The following is a 19020-nucleotide window of genomic DNA, read 5'->3' as shown; positions in this document are numbered from 1 at the left end:
TCTGCTTCGTGGTTACCAACGTCACTCGATAAACACAACGGCCGCGCTATCGCATCACCCTATGACATTACTGATTAGAACAAATTCAAAGTCCCTGTCACGTTCCAAACCTTTGGAAAGCTTACCGCAGACGTGAACAAAGACAAGATGCAAATCGCATCTCTTATTTTCCTGTTTTTGGCATCGACCATCACAGTTTTTGTGGCCTCGACCCACACCTACAACGGTGAGTGACCCGACGACCCCCTCGCCATTCTCCCGTTTTCCTTTTTGCAGACATACCGCAAATCATTTCCAACGAAGTGAGAGAGTTGAAAGTTACCAAGAAAATCTCGCACAATCTCACCAGGGCCGTCAACGATTTGGTCAAGATAAAAGACAAGAAAACCTCGAATCACCTTTTCTGTCAAACTTGCGATTTAGTTATAAGACAGATCATCGCCTACAGGAGATCTGGCGCAAATAAGGAGTCTATGGTGGCGTTTTTCCGAAAGCTGTGTCGGACTTTCGCCACCTGGGGCGGCGTCGCGTGCGACGGCTATATTAATATCGAAATTGTGAGTCTGTAAAAATGGTAAATGTGCGTTCTAGAGTACGGTAGTGTAATAATATACTAAAGTAGCCGTTGTAAAGAATAACGGTGTAATATTTTGAGCGTTGAACACGTATTTGTCAGAAAAAGTTGCCGCGAATGTTCGTTTTGTTACAAAAATTTAAATAAAACTGCGCCATGAACATAACCTCACTTACCCAGTGCCACAAGAATTTCTCTGTTGCGACATTTACAACACGTTATCACTATCAACTTATGATATATTCGCGACTTAACACATATCCGGTGCTTTATGAACAAAACTAGACCCGATTTTAATTCATTTTGAACAATTTTTGTACATGTCAACGAAAAATTCAAAATTTCGCAGGGCTGCCAACCGCTTCAAGATATAACACTATTTAAACTTTTTAATATTGTTGGAGTTGTCTCCAATAAATCACTTGGAATTTTCATGTAATGTAGTATATTACAGGTCAGTAATTAAAAATAATGCAACAGAAAAAATTCTTCGACAATTTACTTTAAAAAGTCGCAAAAAGGCTAGTCTTTGTTTCGTTGCGGTTGGCAATACTTACTGACATTTCAAAAATGTTTTTCCCACTTTAACACATAAATTGAGGTTTTTGTCTTGATTTTACCCCATTATCTGATTCTTCAACACTTCACTTAAAAAGTATTCGCCTCGAAATAGTATTTTTGCAAATTTTTACAAAACCAGTCTTGACAAATATAAATCAAGCACTGCCAACATTCCAGGACACTGTCTTGTACATAATCGACAACCGGAAAGACCTGACGGTCCACCGAGTCTGTGCGATCGCCTTCCAACCGAAAAACTGCACCGACCCCAACGCCCACAAATGGACGGTCGACCTTCCCCCCAAACGTAAAACTGTCAAAACCCACCACCCCAGTCACTCCGAAGCGTCCCCCCTGAAAGTCCTCCACTTGACCGACTTCCACTACGACCCCTTGTACGAACCGGGTTCCAACGCCGCCTGCAATGTGCCCCTCTGCTGTCAGAAATCCAACGGGCCCCCGTCTAAAGCGACGAACGCCGCCGGCTATTGGGGGGATTACCACGTCTGTGACACTCCGTGGCACAGCATCACCGAATTGATGACGCACCTGAAGGACGCACACGTAAGTGACGTCGCGAGGTGAACTCACGTGCGGCTTTGAAACGCTGGCATTTTAGAAAACATTCGACTTGATTTACTACACGGGAGACATCGTCAGTCACAGATCCTGGGCCACCACCAAGGACGAGAACGTCAAAGCCATAAAAGAACTTTTCCAACTCTTTAACAAGACTTTCAAAGCGACACCTCTGTATCCCATTTTGGGTAACCACGAGCCACATCCCACCGACTTGTGAGTCAGCGACACATTTCGATTTTTTATGCTTCACAATATTTTAACGTGCATACTTCAAAGGTCCGCACTTCGACCTAGTGTATTTTGGATTTTATACGAACTGTGTACGATCGGCTCAACTTCAAATGTCAAAACCAGTACAAACGTGATCGTTTTCTTTGTTTTTTACTCGCACAACAGTGTGACTAGAGCCGAGTGTACAACATCTAAAAACTTCCCAATGAAAAACCACCAACGTTATTATTATTACATCGTCCTGTCTGTTTTCAGTTACTCGCCGGGTAATGTCACGTCGAAAGTCTCCACCCAATGGATATTCGATCTCATGGCATCTGAATGGAAACGTTGGTTGCCGGACGAGACCAAAGCGACAATCCTGGCTGGTGGGTACTACACCGTCTTGGTCAAGCCCAAGTTTAGGATAATCGCCCTGAACAGTAACGTTTGTTTCATCAGTAATCTGTAAGTTTCTGTCTTTTCTTGGAGCAAGATAAAACAGATTTTTCTTGAGGTGGCTGCTCTACCATGACGAAGATCCCTACGATCAGCTGAAGTGGTTGGTCGACGTATTAACCAAGGCCGAGAAGGATGGTGAAAAAGTACACATTCTGTCGCACATACCGCCAGGCGAGATCCAGTGTCTTCAACGGTGGACCAGCCAATTTAGGAAGATCGTCGATAGGTGCCCCTTTACACAGATCCCGCCATTTTTACATTCAGCCTGTCATTTGACATCCAACCTGTCATTTTACATTCACCCTGTCATTTTTACATACCGCCTGTCATTTTAATTACACCACCTTGTCAATTCGTGCCGCAGATTCGCCCCAATCATAGTGGCCCACTTCAACGGCCACACCCACCTGGACGAGCTCCGCCTATTTCGTGATCCAACCAATCACAAGAAGATCATCAACGTGGCCTACAACGCCGGAAGTTTCACGACATTCGTCGGTTTCAATCCGAACTACAGGACCTATGACGTCGATGCGAATACTTTGGTATGTTCACAAAAAAATACACACATGACAAAACCTCTGGATTCTGTAAAATGTACTTTCAGGAAGTACTCGATTACGATCACTACACTTACAACTTGACAAAAGCGAATCAAAACAAAGACAAGGATCCGGAATGGTACAAGTTGTACTCGTTCAAGGACGCTTACGGTTTGAAAAACACGACGTACGACAGTTTGACAGATCTGATCGGACGCATGTCACGCAATCGCACTCTGATGCAACAGTACTTTAGGTGAGTTGCGTAATAGCTGTCATTTATGTTCTGTCAATGGTGACATTTGTTTCTATGAAGGTATCAAGGTCGCGATAGCGACCCCTACACAGCTCAAGGATGTGACGATACTTGTCTACGCAAATTAGTGTGCGGTATCACGGCAGTCGAAGCCAGCGAATCGATTCAGTGTCAAAATATAAAAAAGAGAACAACATAAGACGAGAAAATTCGTTTTTTGTTTTTGGCTAATGAAAATTTCAATTTTGGTTTCTCTTATCTGCTAGAAATATATTTTTCTTTGTGAATCACGGTTTTTATAACAGATGGCGCTCACCTGAGAAAACACGACAGGGTATCTATGGTACTTTGACATTTCTCAAAAGTCATCAACAATTTATTTTCATATTTATATAATAAATATCATATTTACTTACTTCCAACGACTAATTCTTCAAGCATGTCCAATCGATGCGGCGCTCTTCGAAAAATTGTTCCAAGGACACGTGGTCGAGTAGCCTCATCTGTCAAAATCAAATTAATTTATTTTATTTCAATTTTTTAACACACGCACCTGCTTGCGCACGTATTTCACCAAAACTTCCAACGACTTGGTGTCAACATCCTCCTGTTGATAAAACCTCCTCCACAACGCCCCCGCCAGGACCACATCGTCTCCTTGCAACCCCTCGTCGTACGCGATCAACGCCGCCTGCAACTGTTCCGCCAACTCTCTAACTTGCACCCTCGCCGCCGACGGATTGCTGTCCTAAAATCCCAGAACTGATAAGACTTGAGGGCGAGACGCCAAACCGAATTTAACCTCTCCCAGATGCTTTATTCTCTGGTTTACATCATTCCACAATGCTTCCACCAAATAGTTCCTCAGAAATTTGCCATCGTCGCCGTCCGCCATCGCCCGCGCCGAAATCATCCAAATGTGCAGTTCCGTCACGACAAACCAAGAGTAAAACGTGTCAGGAAGGTAGAGCTCCTCAAAAAAATCCAAATAGTTGATTTTGTCAGCTATGTTTTCATAGAGAACGTACGCAGAACCCATGATGCGCTAAAACAGTCCCGTGAGGACGAGGCGAACTAAACGCAGACGGTATTTACAGTTTTGTTGAGGTTGATAAAAGGGAGTTTGTTGACAATTTTGTATACAAAGCTTTCGTGCTTTCTGAGTTGTTTTGTTTCGACAGTAGATACGTTGCGTATGTGCGACGATAGTAAGGAAGGGCGAGATAGTATTCGAGAGTCGAGTCGCATTTTTTGGTAGATTTGGGGCTAAAATTTGAGGTTATGAACGAGAGACTTACGTAATAATTTGCGGACAGAAATACCTTCGGAGCCGATGTTATTGCAAATTTAAGAAATCGGGCCACGTTCATTTTGTCCGTGGATGTCAGTCTTGTGGCAATTAATTAGTTGTGGAAAGGGGGCTAGTTTTGTGAAAGTGAGGTTATGTGAGTTTGTCGCCGGCTGGTGGCAGAAGGGGGAAACACGAATCGGATTTGAATTTGGCGCTTTTCCTGCCCAATGAGAGTTGACAGATGGCGCTTCGCTTTATTTATTTTTTAATAAACAAGATTAATAAAAAAGAGGTAAAAATATAATCTATAAATTGTTGTGGTGTACGAAAAACACGAAGATAAGGAAGAAATAAATAAAACGAAGTGACGAATCGACGAACAACCCGAAAATACTCCGACTCTTGTCAGTCGAAAAAATAAATAAAAATGAACAAAACAAATGTAGAAAATTGCGACTACAGCAACGTCTTCGTGAAGACGGAGCGTCTGAGCGAGGAGGAGATGGAATACGAGCTGGAAGAGACCCCCGAATGCGACATAATAAAAGTCGAGATTAAGACAGAGCGGGACGAGAGCCCCTTCGACGACGGGTAACTCCTTCCCGTGATCGGGAGCACGTAATAAACGCGTATTTGCAGGTGCGCCGAAGCGGACGGGCCCCCCGAGCCCGACGTGCCACGCATCGTGAAACCCGAACCGTCCGAAGAACAGGACAAAAACTACCGATGCAACGTGTGCCCCTTCCGAACGAAATGGAAAAACAGTTTGCGCGGCCACATGAAAATCCACAGCTCGCCGGAATTCGTGAAACTCTACAAATGCAAAAAGTGTACGTATAAAACCAAATGGAAAAACTATTTAGCTAAACACGTAAGGATCCATAGTGCCCCAGATTGCCTCGATATGTATAAATGTACAACCTGCAGCTTCCAAACCAAGTGGAAAACCAGCCTGAAAATGCACATGTCGATACACACCGTCAAAGAAAACAATCTCAAGATTTACAAGTGCACCAAGTGCCCCTTCGAGTCGAACTGGAAGCAGTACCTGAACCGGCACTTGAAGTCGCACCTGCCGGACAGCCTTCAGAAGCACAAATGCACAGAGTGCAGTTTCCAAACAAAGTGGAAGCAGTACCTGAAGGAGCACATGAAGATCCACTCGGCCCCGCACACCGTCAAGCACTACCAATGCAACGAGTGCCACTTCGTCACCAGGTGGAAGCAGTACTTCAAGGAGCACGTGAAGCGGCACAGCACGCCGAAAAAACTGAAAATCTACAAGTGCTCGCACTGCATCTTCGAGGGCGACTCCAAATACATCCTGTCCAGGCACCTGAAGAAGGTCCACGACGTGTCGGACAAAGTCGAGTACTTCCAGTGCACCGAGTGCATGTTCAAGACCAAGTGGAAGCAATACTTGAAGAGGCACATCAAGCTGCACGACGGCAGCGAGAGCTACAAGTGCCCGGAGTGCCCCTTCGAGACCAAGTGGAAGAACAGCCTGATCGGCCACCAAACCATCCACGACGAGTCGAAAATCGCGGCGCAATTCCACTGCAACCTGTGCAGCTTCAAAACCAAATGGAAAAACAGTCTCAACGGTCACATGACCATCCACAACCCCCCCGAGAACGTGAAGATGCACAAGTGTCCCGAGTGCCCCTTCGAATCCCGCAGCAAGACCTACCTGAAGCGCCACGTGAAGCTCCACAACGGGGGTGAGGAAGTAGAGACGTTCACCTGCACCGAGTGCCCCTTCCAGACCAAGTGGAAGCAGTACTTCAAGGAGCACGTCAAGAAACACAACTCCCCGGACCAGATCCCGGTGTACAAATGCCCCGACTGCGAGTTCATCACCAAGTGGAAGCAGTACTTCAAGGAGCACGTGAAGAAGCACAAATCCCCGGAGCTGCTGAAGCAGTACCGGTGCGACGAGTGCGACTTCACCACCACCTGGAGGCAGTGCTACCGCGACCACGTCAAGCAGCACGTCGGCCCCGACAAGGTCTACAAGTGCACCAGCTGCAAGTTCAAGACCAAGTGGAAGCAGTACTTCCGCGAGCACGTCAAGAAGCACACGTCCCCCGACTTGGTGAAGCTCTACAGGTGCACCATCTGCTCGTTCATCACCATCTGGAAGCAGTACTTCAAGGAGCACGTCGAGAGACACAACTCGACGCAGATCTACAAATGTGCCAAATGCGAGTACGAGGGAGAGTCGAGGTACTACCTGACCAAGCACATGAAAGAAGTGCACTGTCAGGCCGAGCTGAAGACTTACAAGTGCGAGAAGTGCGGATTCACCACTAAGTGGAAGGAGAGCATCAAGTCGCACCTGAGGGTCCACGCCAACTCCAAGACGGCGAAGATCTACAAGTGTTCCGTGTGCATGTTTGACACCAAGTGGAAGAGCAGTTTCAATTCGCACATGAAGATGGTGCACAGCAAGCCCGAAGTGGTGAAGAAGTATAACACGAGGCAGAACAAGAAGGAGGTGGACGATTACGAAGAGTTCAATTGATGGTCAGGCTCGTTGTGGTAGTACTTATGGGAGAAGAAGATGCGATAGAGATGCTCAAGATGGCGGTTTAGAGATGGATATAGATTTTTAATGTTGTACGAATATATCTAAGGATCGTTGTAAGAATCTTTGTGTTATGTTTAGGAACATATCTTACATTTGACAACATATTGTTTTTATTAATCTTATATATTAACATATAACCGTATTATTATTAGTAAAAAGCGATACTACTGTATGCAATTCTTATTTTTTTACTAGAGGATCGGATTTAAACGAGTGGGAGTTTTGAAAATCCGGAGTGGGAGCTGGAAGGACAGGAATCGGTAGGTATATCAAACATTCTTCCAGGTTGTAGTTTACATTTTTTCTACATACAGTGCAGAAAATTGTGTTGAATTTTTTGATTTCAATTTGACGCAATTTCAGGATTTATATTTTGTTCTGAACTAGTATCGGCGCGAGGGAAGCGGTGAAAAGAACTTTGTAGCCTCTGGAGATTACTTGGAAGCGTCACTGGGAGAAGTTGTTCAGTACTATTGAATTTGGATGATAATAAAGTATACTTTCGACATTGGTGTTTTATTTTTTTCGGAAAAAAGGGAGCGAGTAAAATCTGTACGGGAGAATCTTAGATAATAACGTTTTCAACGGAGATTTTGGCCTCGTGGTCGTGGGGTGGCCCCGTAGGAACTACGCTGGGAAACTCCACGTCGGCCCCCGTAGCATGCCCCTTCCTTTCCCTTCCCCGTTTTAAATCTGCTCCGCGCCGGCAACTTAACTTCCCACGTGGTTGAGGACAACACTCTCCCGGGTATTCCGTCGTGGAGGCGACGACGGCAACCCCAGACGGGCCCTTCGGTACGCCTCCCATATTTCCCTTCCCACGTGGTTCGCGACGCCCCCGAGTTTCGCCCGTTTTCCCCATTTACATTACCGTAACAAAACAAAAACATATATACCTGTGAAACACGTGTCGTGGTTAAGATAACCTGGATTACATTGCGCAACCCGTTACCGTCACACGTGATGCTACACTTATGGGGGACAAACAAAATGAACGACTCAAAGAATTGTACCAACAAAACACTCAATTTTTAAATACAGTAACAGAAAACACAACCGTTCAGTTCCAGAGCTAAAAGTCGAAAGAGCGCATTTATTTTTCAAGATGGAAACCAAAAACTCTCCCGCCGTCGGAACTTCTCGATGGTATTCGTGTGTCGTCGCTTCTCCTCCTAGTTCCTTTTAGTTTGTTTCGGCGACGGCAATTTAAATTCAAATTAGTAAGTCTAAGTAGAACTACTTAGACAATGGTATTATATCCCTCTACGTATTATATTGTCTTTTAGTGTTTTCCATAGACCCTCATATAATTAGATGAATGTTTTCCCATTAATAAAGCACTTTCCCATGCTTTCCTTCTCTGTACCCGGTCTTTAGAACCAAAAACAATCCCGAGGAAAACAGATCATGGCCTACTGAATCTGAACTGCGCTGCGCTTATTACGGCCGTAACAAAGCTCGGATTTTCAATGGAGCAATTGATTCCGCTAACCTCAAAAAATTCACCCAAGGTTGGTAGAACTGACTAATTTGTATAATAGGTTGCCTCGTTGAAAATTGCGGGGCGGGGGGGAAAGTAACTCGTGACGTAAAATCAACCCAGAAATTTTGGGTGTTCGAATAGAACCTAAGGTTTATAAGCTCCGTGGAGTTTATTGGGTGGCTTTTTGGGATTTATTCTAGCGAAGGAACACCTAATGCATGATCGACAGACTCTGTAGTAAAAGTTTAGTACACTGTGACGTCACGAGTAACTTTTGCGGGGGGAAAAAATTCAGACTATTGCTTTAAATGGAAACGAGGCAACCTATTATACAAATTAGTCAGTTCTACCAACCTTGAATTCACCCTTAACCAACTCCATCTGTTAGCGAAATAGAAAAGAAAAATGTAATTTGAATTGAAATTATCCAATCACAATCACGTAACGTGTTTATTTTGTTAGGTTAACACTTTCTATTTTGTCATTTTGACGCGAAATAAATTTTCACGAATACGTTTCATGAACGTAAGAATACCTAATAATTACAATGATCAAATTATGAAACATAATATTTATATATAAAATGGAATTGCAAAATCTGAAAATGGATAGAGCACAGTAGAAAAATTAAAAGTAAAACTATCTATCTGCAGGAAGACAATACCTTTCTCGTAAGTTTATAATTTTAAAACCTTCCTACTTGTGAGTTTATTCTGAATGGATTTCGTTTTTATGTAATCTGTTTTTTTTTATAAACAAATGTTTAAAATTGGTTTAATTACTAATTGGATAATAACTTTACAAATTTTATCTTTGTGTTTATCACAGGTAAATATGGAATTCTGTATTAAATGTGGATGCAAAGTAGTAACCAGTGGTTGACAAGGATTTTTTGGAATTAAATATGATAAAACTTGTGTGGCAATATTAGCCAAGTCTTTTAAAAGCCCCACAAATTTACAGACCCCACGGTCTTGAAGCCAAACTAATCGTAACAAGGGTCCTGGAGTTGCTGTAGATAATAAAGAAGAAACATGTATTACAGTGAAATGTTTCATTTAGTTTTTTTTTATAATTTTATCAATTTTGGATTTGGTTTGGAGGTTGCTGGGAATTTGAAAATAACTGTTGTTATTTTCTCCACATGCAACGCACTATTTTCCCATGTTAGTACTTCAACCTTGATGAAATTCAAGGAAATTTAAATTATTGTAGCAATTTAGTTGATTTGTAGTTTAATATCTTTAAAGAGATGGCGCTAGTTAAGGGTAGATTTTTTGAGGTTAGCCGAATCAATCATTCAGCTAGTTTGTTACGGCCGTAATAAGCGCAGCGCAGTTCAGATTTAGTAGGCCATGAACAGATTTTGCTTTTACGCCACAACGCAGAAATAAATAGAAACATTTTTCTGGTTCGTTTTTTCAGCACGTGTTACAGCCAAAAACACACTAGGGATATTTTTGTTTAACCAACATGAATCAACAGGTGGCTCATTTTTTATACCGGGTGATCAAGAAGGACTGTTTAAGTTGGCAATACAATTAAGAATTTTTTTTATTCGGCTATTTACAACACTGCAACCGGATATGTTTTGTGGGTTTATTTGACAGATATCTGATGTAGCATTAATAACGACAAAATGGTAGGTTATGAGAGTAAAAATTAACAACAAAAATAAATCAAAGTTGGAATTCGGAATAATAATCTAAAAATTAACTAAAAGAAATTCTCCAAGTGCTCCCATTTTGCTCTAAACATAAATTAACTCTTCTCTGGAACGATTCACCAGCATGTTTAATTTGAAATGTCAAATTTGACTTGTCAGTGTAAAGCCGTCAACAACCGGAAGTTACTCCAGTTGTACCATTTAAAAATAAAATTCAGCATTACCAACTTAAACAGTCCTTCTTGATCACCCCGTATCTTTCCTTTTCGAACCTTGTTGTTTTCATTTCTTAATTAACTCGAACACAGAAATAAATCGCATCGGGTTCCAGTTTATTTGCTTTCCTTTGTCGCTTCATCTTAATCGCTCCAAGTTGTCCTCTCATTTTTATTCTCCGTTTTTCCATCAATTTATAATTAATTTTATTGAATTCTTGTCAATAAAGACATCTAAACATAACTAGACACTCCAACCGTCATTACTTTTCATAAAACATCTAAAGCTACATTCTCGTTCACTTTGTTCTTTAATTTGATCGAAAAGTGTTCAATTGTTAACTCACCATCGACATTACATCAACACGACCACTAAATATTTCAGTTGGAAGTTTTAGAATTACGAAACTGGAGCGCTTTAAAATTGATCACAAAACAACTCTCACGTATAACATTACAGAAGAAATGTATACCTACCTATAATTTTTATATTTTCAATAATTCAGAAACTAACGGTACGTCAGACCGCCATTTTATAAATATCTCAAACGAGATTGTTAATAAAACTCGATTTTTGCACACGAGTGAACAAAACCAAAATGTCCGACGACAAACACACTTACCTCAAGTTCACGGTGAATACCCTACGATTGTTGAGCATGTGGCCGCAAGAGGGCGGCAGATGTTCCTCTTTCCTCAAGCAATACTACGTAACGTCAATCCTCACCGTCACGATTCTTCCCGTTGTGGCGGACATGATGACGCAATTCTTCGGTAAAACACGTTGAATCTTCTCTTCAACTGTTCAATTCGTTTGTGCAGAAGAAACCGTCTCTTTGACCGACGTGATCGAGAACGTCATCGCTCTGACCGCCCTTCTCGGCGTCATCTACATCTCCTTTTGCTTCATCAAAAACAAGAACTCGATCAGGGCGCTGATCGAGGACCTCGCCCAGTTCGAGGCCTTCTCCCCCATGTCCTTGATCCACTCGACGGAGAAGTCCGCACAGTTCTACACCAAGCTCTTCATCTTCTATGGCTTGGTCGGCAACTTCTGCTACGGACTGATGCCTCTGCTCCACTACAGGGTGTGCCAGAAAAACAAAACGTTCCACATGCTCAAATACGGCATCCCGTGCGGGATGGTCACCAGATACGTCCTACCCTTCAGATATGACACTTCACCTTTGAAACAATTGCTCATCGTGACTGTCATTGTCGAATGTACATTGGCCACTACGATCATCATGTCCGTCACTATGCTCATCTGTGGGGTGCTGATACACCTAACCTCACATTTGAAGCGACTGAAGACGCTGATCGCGGATTTGTCTTTTTGTCCACAAGAAGAACTTCAAGAGAAGGTCCGGTTCTGTGTCAGGTTCCACGTTGCACTCGTCGAGTAGGTTTTGTGTTGTTTGAATTTTGAAAATGTCACGACAGTAAATTTACCCATCGAAAATTTTGACAGCTCACAAGGTCAACAGAGAACTGTAATGTTTGCAAAGACTCTCATTGTCAAACACAAAAATGTAATGTATTTTTCAGTTTTCTGGTGGGTAAAGTTACAGTGCGTATTTACCTGGTGGCTCAAAAATCATTTATCGCTCTTTGTAACAAAATCGAGTTGCAGTTATGCTACTAGAAGCGACTTGTGCTTCAATAAGATGATGCTACTCCACGTCAGTTGGACCGGTTTTGTTATCAGCGTTTTGGGTTTTGAGATAATTATGACAGATGACGTCACCGAAGCTCTGAGATTTGGAATGCATTTGGCGGGATGGTTGGGAATGTTGTACGTTGTCTGTCATTACGGACAAACTTTGATGGACGAGGTAAAGTTTATTTTTTCTTTAAAACAATTGTCACAGTGTTGGCATGACCCACTAGTTATTTGATGATTATTAGGTTGGCAACGTAAAATCTTATATGATAAACAGGGTGTATTTTTAAAATGTGCGGAAATTTTACCTACGAGGTTGTGGGACAATGTAGAAGACTAAAAAAAATTGTAGCTAAAAAAATAAATGTCATTTTATTTTTTGATAGAATTGTTTACACATTTTTTCCGAGTTCTACATGAAGCCAGTAGCTCGTGGTTAAAATTTGGTCACGCATTTGAATAACAGCCTGTAGATGTGGATTAGGGACTTGCCGTTAAGTTGGCACTACCAGGAAAAGTAAGAAGGCGCACTTATAAGGTATTTGGAATTTATGACAGATTTCGCACTAACGTACGGTTCAGTCATAATTTTTAAGCGAACTTGAGTTTGACAATCCACATTTAAAACGTTTTTACTGTAGATACAGCAAATGTGGATAATTTGTCGTAAATATTAACAATGTGTCAAAATATTTCTATGGAAATGTCAGTAGAAAAAAAATTACTTTTTTCTAGAGTTCTGCAATTTCTGAAGCTGCATATTCTTTCTCTTGGTACGACAAACCCGTTTCCATTCAAAAATACGTCATTTTGATGCAACTCCGCAGTCAAAAACCTCTCACGATTTCCGCAGTCGGTCTCAAAATAATGTCTCTGGCCACATTTATAGGCGTAAGTCTGGCCCTCTCATTTCAATTCAGTTTTTTTAAAACTAGCTCCTTTTTGACAGATCTTGTATTCTGCATACTCCTACTTCACCCTCTTGTTAAAACTGAAACCTTAACAAGTACGTCAAAAACATTTCTCCTTCACATTTACAATTCACTGCGAACGTCGATGCACCCCATTGATAATTTAAGCCGCATTACTTAACCATATTTCTCAAGACAACAGTCAACCACGCCTACCAACATGAACCACTCAAACACCCAACTCACTAGAACCATGTCGCACGATTACTTAAAATTCTTCGTCAAAACTCTCACCGTGTTGAACATGTGGCCCCGAAATCACTCTACCACAATTAAACAGTATTACGTCACGACGATCGTCACAATCACCACTTTCCCGATACTGGCCGACTTGATTTCACAGTTTTACGGTAAGTAGGGTACCATAGCCTATCCTTGCGCCGAACTGTACGCTTTTCAGAGGACGACACCTCGTTCGCAAGCGTCAACGAGAATTTCGTCGCTCTGAGCGCCCTCTACGGAGTGATGTACGTGTCCACGTGCTTCATAAGGCGTAAATCCGAAATCGTGGCTTTGGTCAGAGATTTGCAAAAATTCGAGGACTATAGTCCCAAGAGTCTGATCGAGGAGACGGACAAGTCTGTCGGTTTCTACACCAAACTGTTCATTGTCTATGGTATCGTGGGCAACGTGTGTTACGGCTTGTTGCCCGTTTTGGGCTATCACAGCTGTCAAAATGACAGGTCTAGTCACATGACCAGATTTGGGATACCGTGCGGGTTGGTGGTCAGGTTTTTGATGCCCTTCAGGTTTGACTACTCACCCTTGGCGGAACTCGTGGCCCTTTACGAAATCACGATTTGCATTTTGGTCACGACGGTTATCATAGTGATCACGATGCTGATATGCGGGGTTTTGATGCACACAACTGCACAACTGGGACACTTGAAGGGGATGATCTTGGAGATGTCGTCGATGACAGATCGCGACGTTTTGGAGGGTAGAATGAGGTTATGTGTCAAATACCACACCGCCATTGTTGAGTGAGTGACAGTTGTAGTGATTTCGGTTTGTTAAAGTTGGTACTGCAGCTACGCCACCAGAGCCGATCAGGCTTTCAACCAGATGATGTTGTTGCACATCACTTGGACCAGTTTCATCATCAGCATTCTAGGTTTCGAAATCACCACAACCCCTGACTACGTCGAGGCTTTTAGATTTTTCCTGCACCTGTCGGGGTGGTTGGGCATGCTGTTCATCGTGTGCTACTATGGACAAGCGATCATGGACGAGGTACAGTGTACAGTTCGTTTCATCGTGGGTGGGACTCACTTAAAGTTTTACGCAGAGTTCGGCCATCTCCGACGCGATTTACTCGTTCCACTGGTACGAAAAAGAATCCTCAATGCAGAAATATGTGATCTTGATCTTGTTGCGGAGCCAGAAAGCGCTCACCTTGAAGGCTTGCGGACTGAAAGTGATGTCTTTGGCCACATTTTTGGGGGTTGAGTGCGATTTGGAGTGTTGTTTCTTGTTAATTTGTGTGTTTTCAGGTTTTGTACTCGGCTTATTCGTACTTTACGTTGCTCTTGAAACTGAAGCCGTAGTCCGTTTTTGAAGATGGCATCACCTTAAGGCTAGGGCCACACTACAGACTAAATAATCGGCCGATAATTTAGTCCTATTGGGTAGCTTCCGCGCCCACCAGGTATAGTCCTACAGAAACTCTAGTGGAATTCGACTTTGGTTGTAAATTTACCAACAACAACCGAAGAATAAGATTTTATTATCAAGTAATAACCTTTGTCATAAATACAACTACCACTACCTGTAACATCCCTGCTTGAAGCGAACATTGCGAACCCCAAACTGACAACCCTCATTAGCATTTATTAGTAGGATTATTGCTGCAGCATAAAATTCTATTTTTCAAGTGACAAACATAAATTTACGACCAAAGTCGGGTTCCACTAGAGTTTCTGTAGGACTATAAACTAAACTGTTTTCGATCAATCTGTCGGCCGACTACAATCGCTTTAGTGTGCGCACTCACATAAGTCCTCATACTTATTAAGCAACCAACTAAACTGTCGGCCGATGAAAAGTCTGTAGTGTGGCCCTAGCCTAATCAGCACATTTCACAGTAGTTCATAATAAATTCGAAATCAGACTTGTTTTCTTAAACCACTTAGGTAAACCTGAACAGCAATTTTTCTATTTGAAAAAAAAATCAAACACGAATTTCTTAGGCTTCTTTCTGGTAAGTTTTGAATGTTATTTTGATCCTGAAAATTCAAATTTAAGTTGGCAGTATGGCCAGTTATAGTAATTTTAAAATTCTTTGGTTTCCATTTTAATTGTTAAGGTCAAGAACTTTTTAACGAAAGCCTATGACGAAAGCTTTAGGATTTCCTGTTCTTAGACATTTGTTAATTTAATCGATAACGCATCTAATTTCTATTTTTCTCCATGTCATTTAGATTTCTACTGATATGTTCAGATTATCTATGAATGAACTGATAGTTTTCCTTCAACTTTTATACTTCGTCATTTCATTAACAAAATTGTAACCACAATAACGACTTTTCCAAAAAAGTATTATTTTTTTTTTAACAGCATTGCGATATTCCTCTGAGAATAAAATATCTTCAATAACAGTGCCTTTAATCAACCAAGGGTCCACATCTTCATGAAACTCTATTTTTTTTTTACATGGCCACTCATGTATTGTATTATAGGCATTTTCCCCTCTTACTAATTATCTGTTATCATCTTTAAATGATGTGGCAATGGCATTAAATTCAATAACATGTTTCGAAGCCATTCTCCTCCTCAACTTTAACAGCTCTACAAAATAAACAACAACATTAGACATTTATTTATGTTACAGATGTTGAAAAATGGATTAATTAGACATAAGTTCCTTTTTTGTTTTGTTAGGACCGTGGTAGTTTTCACTTATGCGAAACGAGGGCAAATGTCCATTAGTCACACTTGTTGACAGATCTAAGACAGCCCTCTGCGTTTCCCATGGGTGTTAGAAACAGTTGACATGTGTTGCTTTATGGTTAGTGTGTAAATTTGCTGGGACTGATATGACCGTTGTGGTCTTTTGCGGGTGCATGTTGTAGTGACCCAGTTTAAAATTTAAATTTAAGTTTCCGGTACCACCACAACAGCGCGCCAAATGTGAAGGTACTAGCGGCTAGACTGGGAACTACTAGCGGAAATATGGCGGGGGTTGAAACGGGCTCGCGCGGGCGGTTGAAGGGGGTAGTTCACTTTTGTTTGGTTTTTCGAAACGAACAGACCTAGCGAAGAGCGATCCAATATTCCAAAAATCTGTAAGTTACATCTGAACCGATTACACTACCGTTCCGAGTAGATATTTTGTGTCCCCGTGAAGAATTCAACGTTTTTAATTCACCTGGGTAATTTATCCCACTTTCGTTGCCTTTTTTTTTTGTGTTTTGTTTTTGGGACCAGGACCACGTGGTAAGGGTATGTTGTAGATTTCATTTTGTTGCATGCTGTTTCTTTAAGAAGCGCCCATTTGTTAATTTTAAGCGTTATCCCTAAGTTTCTCCCGGGAGGTTCATTTTTTTGGTAATCAGGTAATTTCGGAAATTAGGAGCCGTCGTCCGAACCGCGAGCGTCCATTTTGTTTTTTTTTTCTAGCATTTTCTAACGGCACTCGACCCGCCATTTTCTTTTTGTTTAACATTACCAACGATTATTGTATTCGTTATTTATGCTGTTTACTGATATTTGTGCCATTTAAAGTGGTTCTATTTTATCGTTATTTAACTTCACGTCTTGTTCTCTTTTATTTCCTCCTTGTTTAATGTTGCGTTTTGTTTTGCTTATTTCATCATTGTTTAATGTTGCGCTATGTTGTGTCGAATTTTCTCATCGCTAATGTTACGCTTTGTTCGATTGAATTAAACTCGGGTTTTTTCTTTGTGTTGTTGTTAGATTTCGGAAAAGTTAAAGTAAAATGTTGTAAGTGCGCCCCCATGGGAGCTAGGTGGCAGTCAGGAGGTCGGAGGGGGTTGTTTAGTCAAATTTCTGTGGAAGCTACGGTTATTTAAAGCCGTTAGCGGGGGCGGACCTGAGTCTTCGCTTATGCGGCGGCGGGATGTTTTCGTGAAGCTTCCGTCGAGGTTATAGAGATTTCGGGGGTTTGTCGGGAAACGGTTGGTTGGGGACGGTGGAGCTAAATATTCGCTTATGCTGTTTAGTGATGCTAATCGTACGACCCCGAGGCGCTCTGTCACTCTTGCTTGGTCGGCGAAATAGTCTGACATTCATTAATACCCCGAATATCTATAAACGTCGCTTGATTTCAAGATGATTCAGATTATTCTTCTGAGTCCCCTCGCGACCGAAAGTTTGTTACCTCCAGCTCTAAGTTCCCGTTGGCGTACCTTGACCGCGTAGTTCCGAGTTAAACATTGTTTTGTCATTAATCGAATTGTAAAATATGAGTAATACCTGGGATACGGTTTTTGAAGAGGGTTTTTCATCCGTCCCTGTCTGTAATAACTGCCTTATAATTTGTTTACTTGTTTGTAAGCTTTAAACTGTCATTTTGTCTGTCATGTGCCCGTTTTCCTGTTGTTTTAAATATGGTTGCATTCATCTTGTCGTTTATCTTTGTGATGTACTCAACTAGTTAATTTCTTGTACTTCGTTAACCTTAATTTCTGTCTTTTGTATTCGTTTCAATTTCTTTTTCATCAAAGTTATTACAGGCATTTTTAATAAAAGGTATTTTGCGTCCCTCACATGTGTGTTTTATTTGCGGCACTCTTCCAACTGGAACCCTCACCGTTTGCATTCCGAACCTTTCCGCCAAAAGAAAATCACAACGTAGGGCTCCTCCGATTCGATGACGATCACGACCACATTTGTTGCCGTTTTGCGCAGGTTCAAATATTTGGCGGAAAAAGTAATGTATTCAAATCATTACAATGTGGTTTGTGCATTTGGTGTGGGCGTTGGGTGAGTGAGGTGATAGATGGATGCCAGATGTAAGAAAGGGGATGTATAAATGCGATTTTAGTTAGTTTTTAGACACTCTTGTTTTGACCTAAGATCTGGTAACTTGTACTGATTTCCAAGAGTCCTTAATATACATAGTAAATTATTAAGAGGTCTGAGTTTGTTTTTTGAATCCTGACAAATTGAGTGTTAGATTGTAACATTTATACTCCATTTATGGCTGTTTCCAACGACGGATGTTCCTTATTTTTAAACAAATGTTAATTATTTGGGGTTCGACAAATAATTAAATGGGGATAAATGTGTTGTAATTTTTAGACCATCGATAGAAATTCGTTAAAATCCGTTAGTCATAAGGAAATGTAGAAGTGTATTTGGTTATGAGTGAATGCTAATAGATTGATCGGAACGAATTAGTTTTAACAGAAAAGTTGTCGGTTAGGAAAGTCGGTTGACTTCAACGGATTGTTTTTAGGTTTAAACATTTGATTGTTATTGGATTAGTAATTTTGGCCGTTGGAGCTAGAATGAATGTGACTGGTTGAATGAAATGGGGATGTATGAGTATAAAAGTAAGAGAGTTACAGTACTTACAGTAAGTTGGAGAGAGAAATTGTGAATCTAAGACTGAGTAGACTTAAGAATTAGAGTTAAGAGTAATTCGAGTGTATGGAAATAATAAATCATCGTTCATAATAAAGTTAGTGTTTTAAATTCAGTGTTCGAAATTGATTAAACATCCTGACAAGAGCAAAGAAGAAAATATTGCTACAGTTTAATCAAAAGTGGAAATTCAAAGAGGAAAAATATTTGTAACAATTTCAGAAGTGGAAGTAAGAGAAAAAAAATTATTGCAACACATATAATAACAATGTTTATTCTCTAGTATTTCCATAATATCTCGAAATGGAATTGTTAATTAATTAATAGCCGTTTACACCGTCGTAGTTTAAAATAAAGAAGAGCTTAAAACCTTTGTTATAATGCAGGAGCTATGATGCGAGTGCGAG

At 41.2% G+C, this 19020-nt stretch overlaps 5 protein-coding genes across 8 annotated transcripts; 4 read left to right on the top strand and 1 right to left on the bottom strand.

The window, feature by feature from the left end:
- The first annotated feature begins 6 nt into the window (after positions 1–6).
- On the top strand, positions 7–3474 carry LOC138136780 (sphingomyelin phosphodiesterase-like). Its single transcript, XM_069056074.1, has 9 exons — positions 7–226; positions 277–557; positions 1313–1699; positions 1755–1930; positions 2204–2395; positions 2445–2615; positions 2754–2934; positions 2997–3187; positions 3248–3474. Exons 1-9 carry the CDS (start codon positions 148–150, stop codon positions 3384–3386), a joined length of 1797 nt encoding a protein of 598 aa, XP_068912175.1. The 5' UTR covers positions 7–147; the 3' UTR covers positions 3387–3474.
- Uqcc1 (Ubiquinol-cytochrome c reductase complex assembly factor 1) lies at positions 3384–11830 on the bottom strand. 3 transcript variants are annotated; one of them, XM_069056083.1, is made up of 5 exons: positions 4510–4707; positions 4283–4453; positions 3990–4232; positions 3741–3935; positions 3384–3690 (listed from the first exon to the last, which is right to left on the bottom strand). In XM_069056083.1, the coding sequence occupies exons 1-5, from the start codon at positions 4555–4557 to the stop codon at positions 3613–3615; spliced, it is 735 nt and encodes a 244-aa protein (XP_068912184.1). In that variant the 5' UTR covers positions 4558–4707; the 3' UTR covers positions 3384–3612. The 3 variants fall into 3 exon arrangements, with proteins under 3 accessions (XP_068912184.1, XP_068912186.1, XP_068912185.1); XM_069056085.1 differs by lacking the exons at positions 4283–4453; positions 4510–4707 and adding an exon at positions 11056–11830; XM_069056084.1 differs by lacking the exon at positions 4283–4453 and having other exon boundaries at positions 4486–4707.
- Positions 4906–7574, top strand: LOC138136779 (zinc finger protein 808-like). Of its 2 annotated transcripts, XR_011161425.1 has the most exons (3): positions 4906–5069; positions 5118–7328; positions 7432–7574. XR_011161425.1 is itself a non-coding variant. In XM_069056073.1 (2 exons), the coding sequence occupies exons 1-2, from the start codon at positions 4906–4908 to the stop codon at positions 7000–7002; spliced, it is 2049 nt and encodes a 682-aa protein (XP_068912174.1). In that variant the 3' UTR covers positions 7003–7574. The 2 variants fall into 2 exon arrangements, 1 of the variants encoding a protein (XP_068912174.1); XM_069056073.1 differs by having other exon boundaries at positions 5118–7574.
- LOC138137078 (uncharacterized) lies at positions 11032–11838 on the top strand. Its single transcript, XM_069056367.1, has 2 exons — positions 11032–11206; positions 11255–11838. Exons 1-2 carry the CDS (start codon positions 11032–11034, stop codon positions 11836–11838), a joined length of 759 nt encoding a protein of 252 aa, XP_068912468.1.
- A 1359-nt stretch (positions 11839–13197) lies between these two features.
- On the top strand, positions 13198–18159 carry LOC138136783 (odorant receptor 4-like). The gene is made up of 5 exons (XM_069056078.1): positions 13198–13416; positions 13467–14049; positions 14098–14299; positions 14355–14510; positions 14560–18159. Exons 1-5 carry the CDS (start codon positions 13227–13229, stop codon positions 14611–14613), a joined length of 1185 nt encoding a protein of 394 aa, XP_068912179.1. The 5' UTR covers positions 13198–13226; the 3' UTR covers positions 14614–18159.
- Positions 18160–19020: the final 861 nt, after the last annotated feature.

The sequence above is a fragment of the Tenebrio molitor genome, chromosome 8 (genome assembly GCF_963966145.1).
Source record: "Tenebrio molitor chromosome 8, icTenMoli1.1, whole genome shotgun sequence".
In the NCBI taxonomy this organism is placed as follows: domain Eukaryota; kingdom Metazoa; phylum Arthropoda; class Insecta; order Coleoptera; family Tenebrionidae; genus Tenebrio; species Tenebrio molitor.
This window is presented reverse-complemented; position numbering and strand designations above follow the sequence as displayed.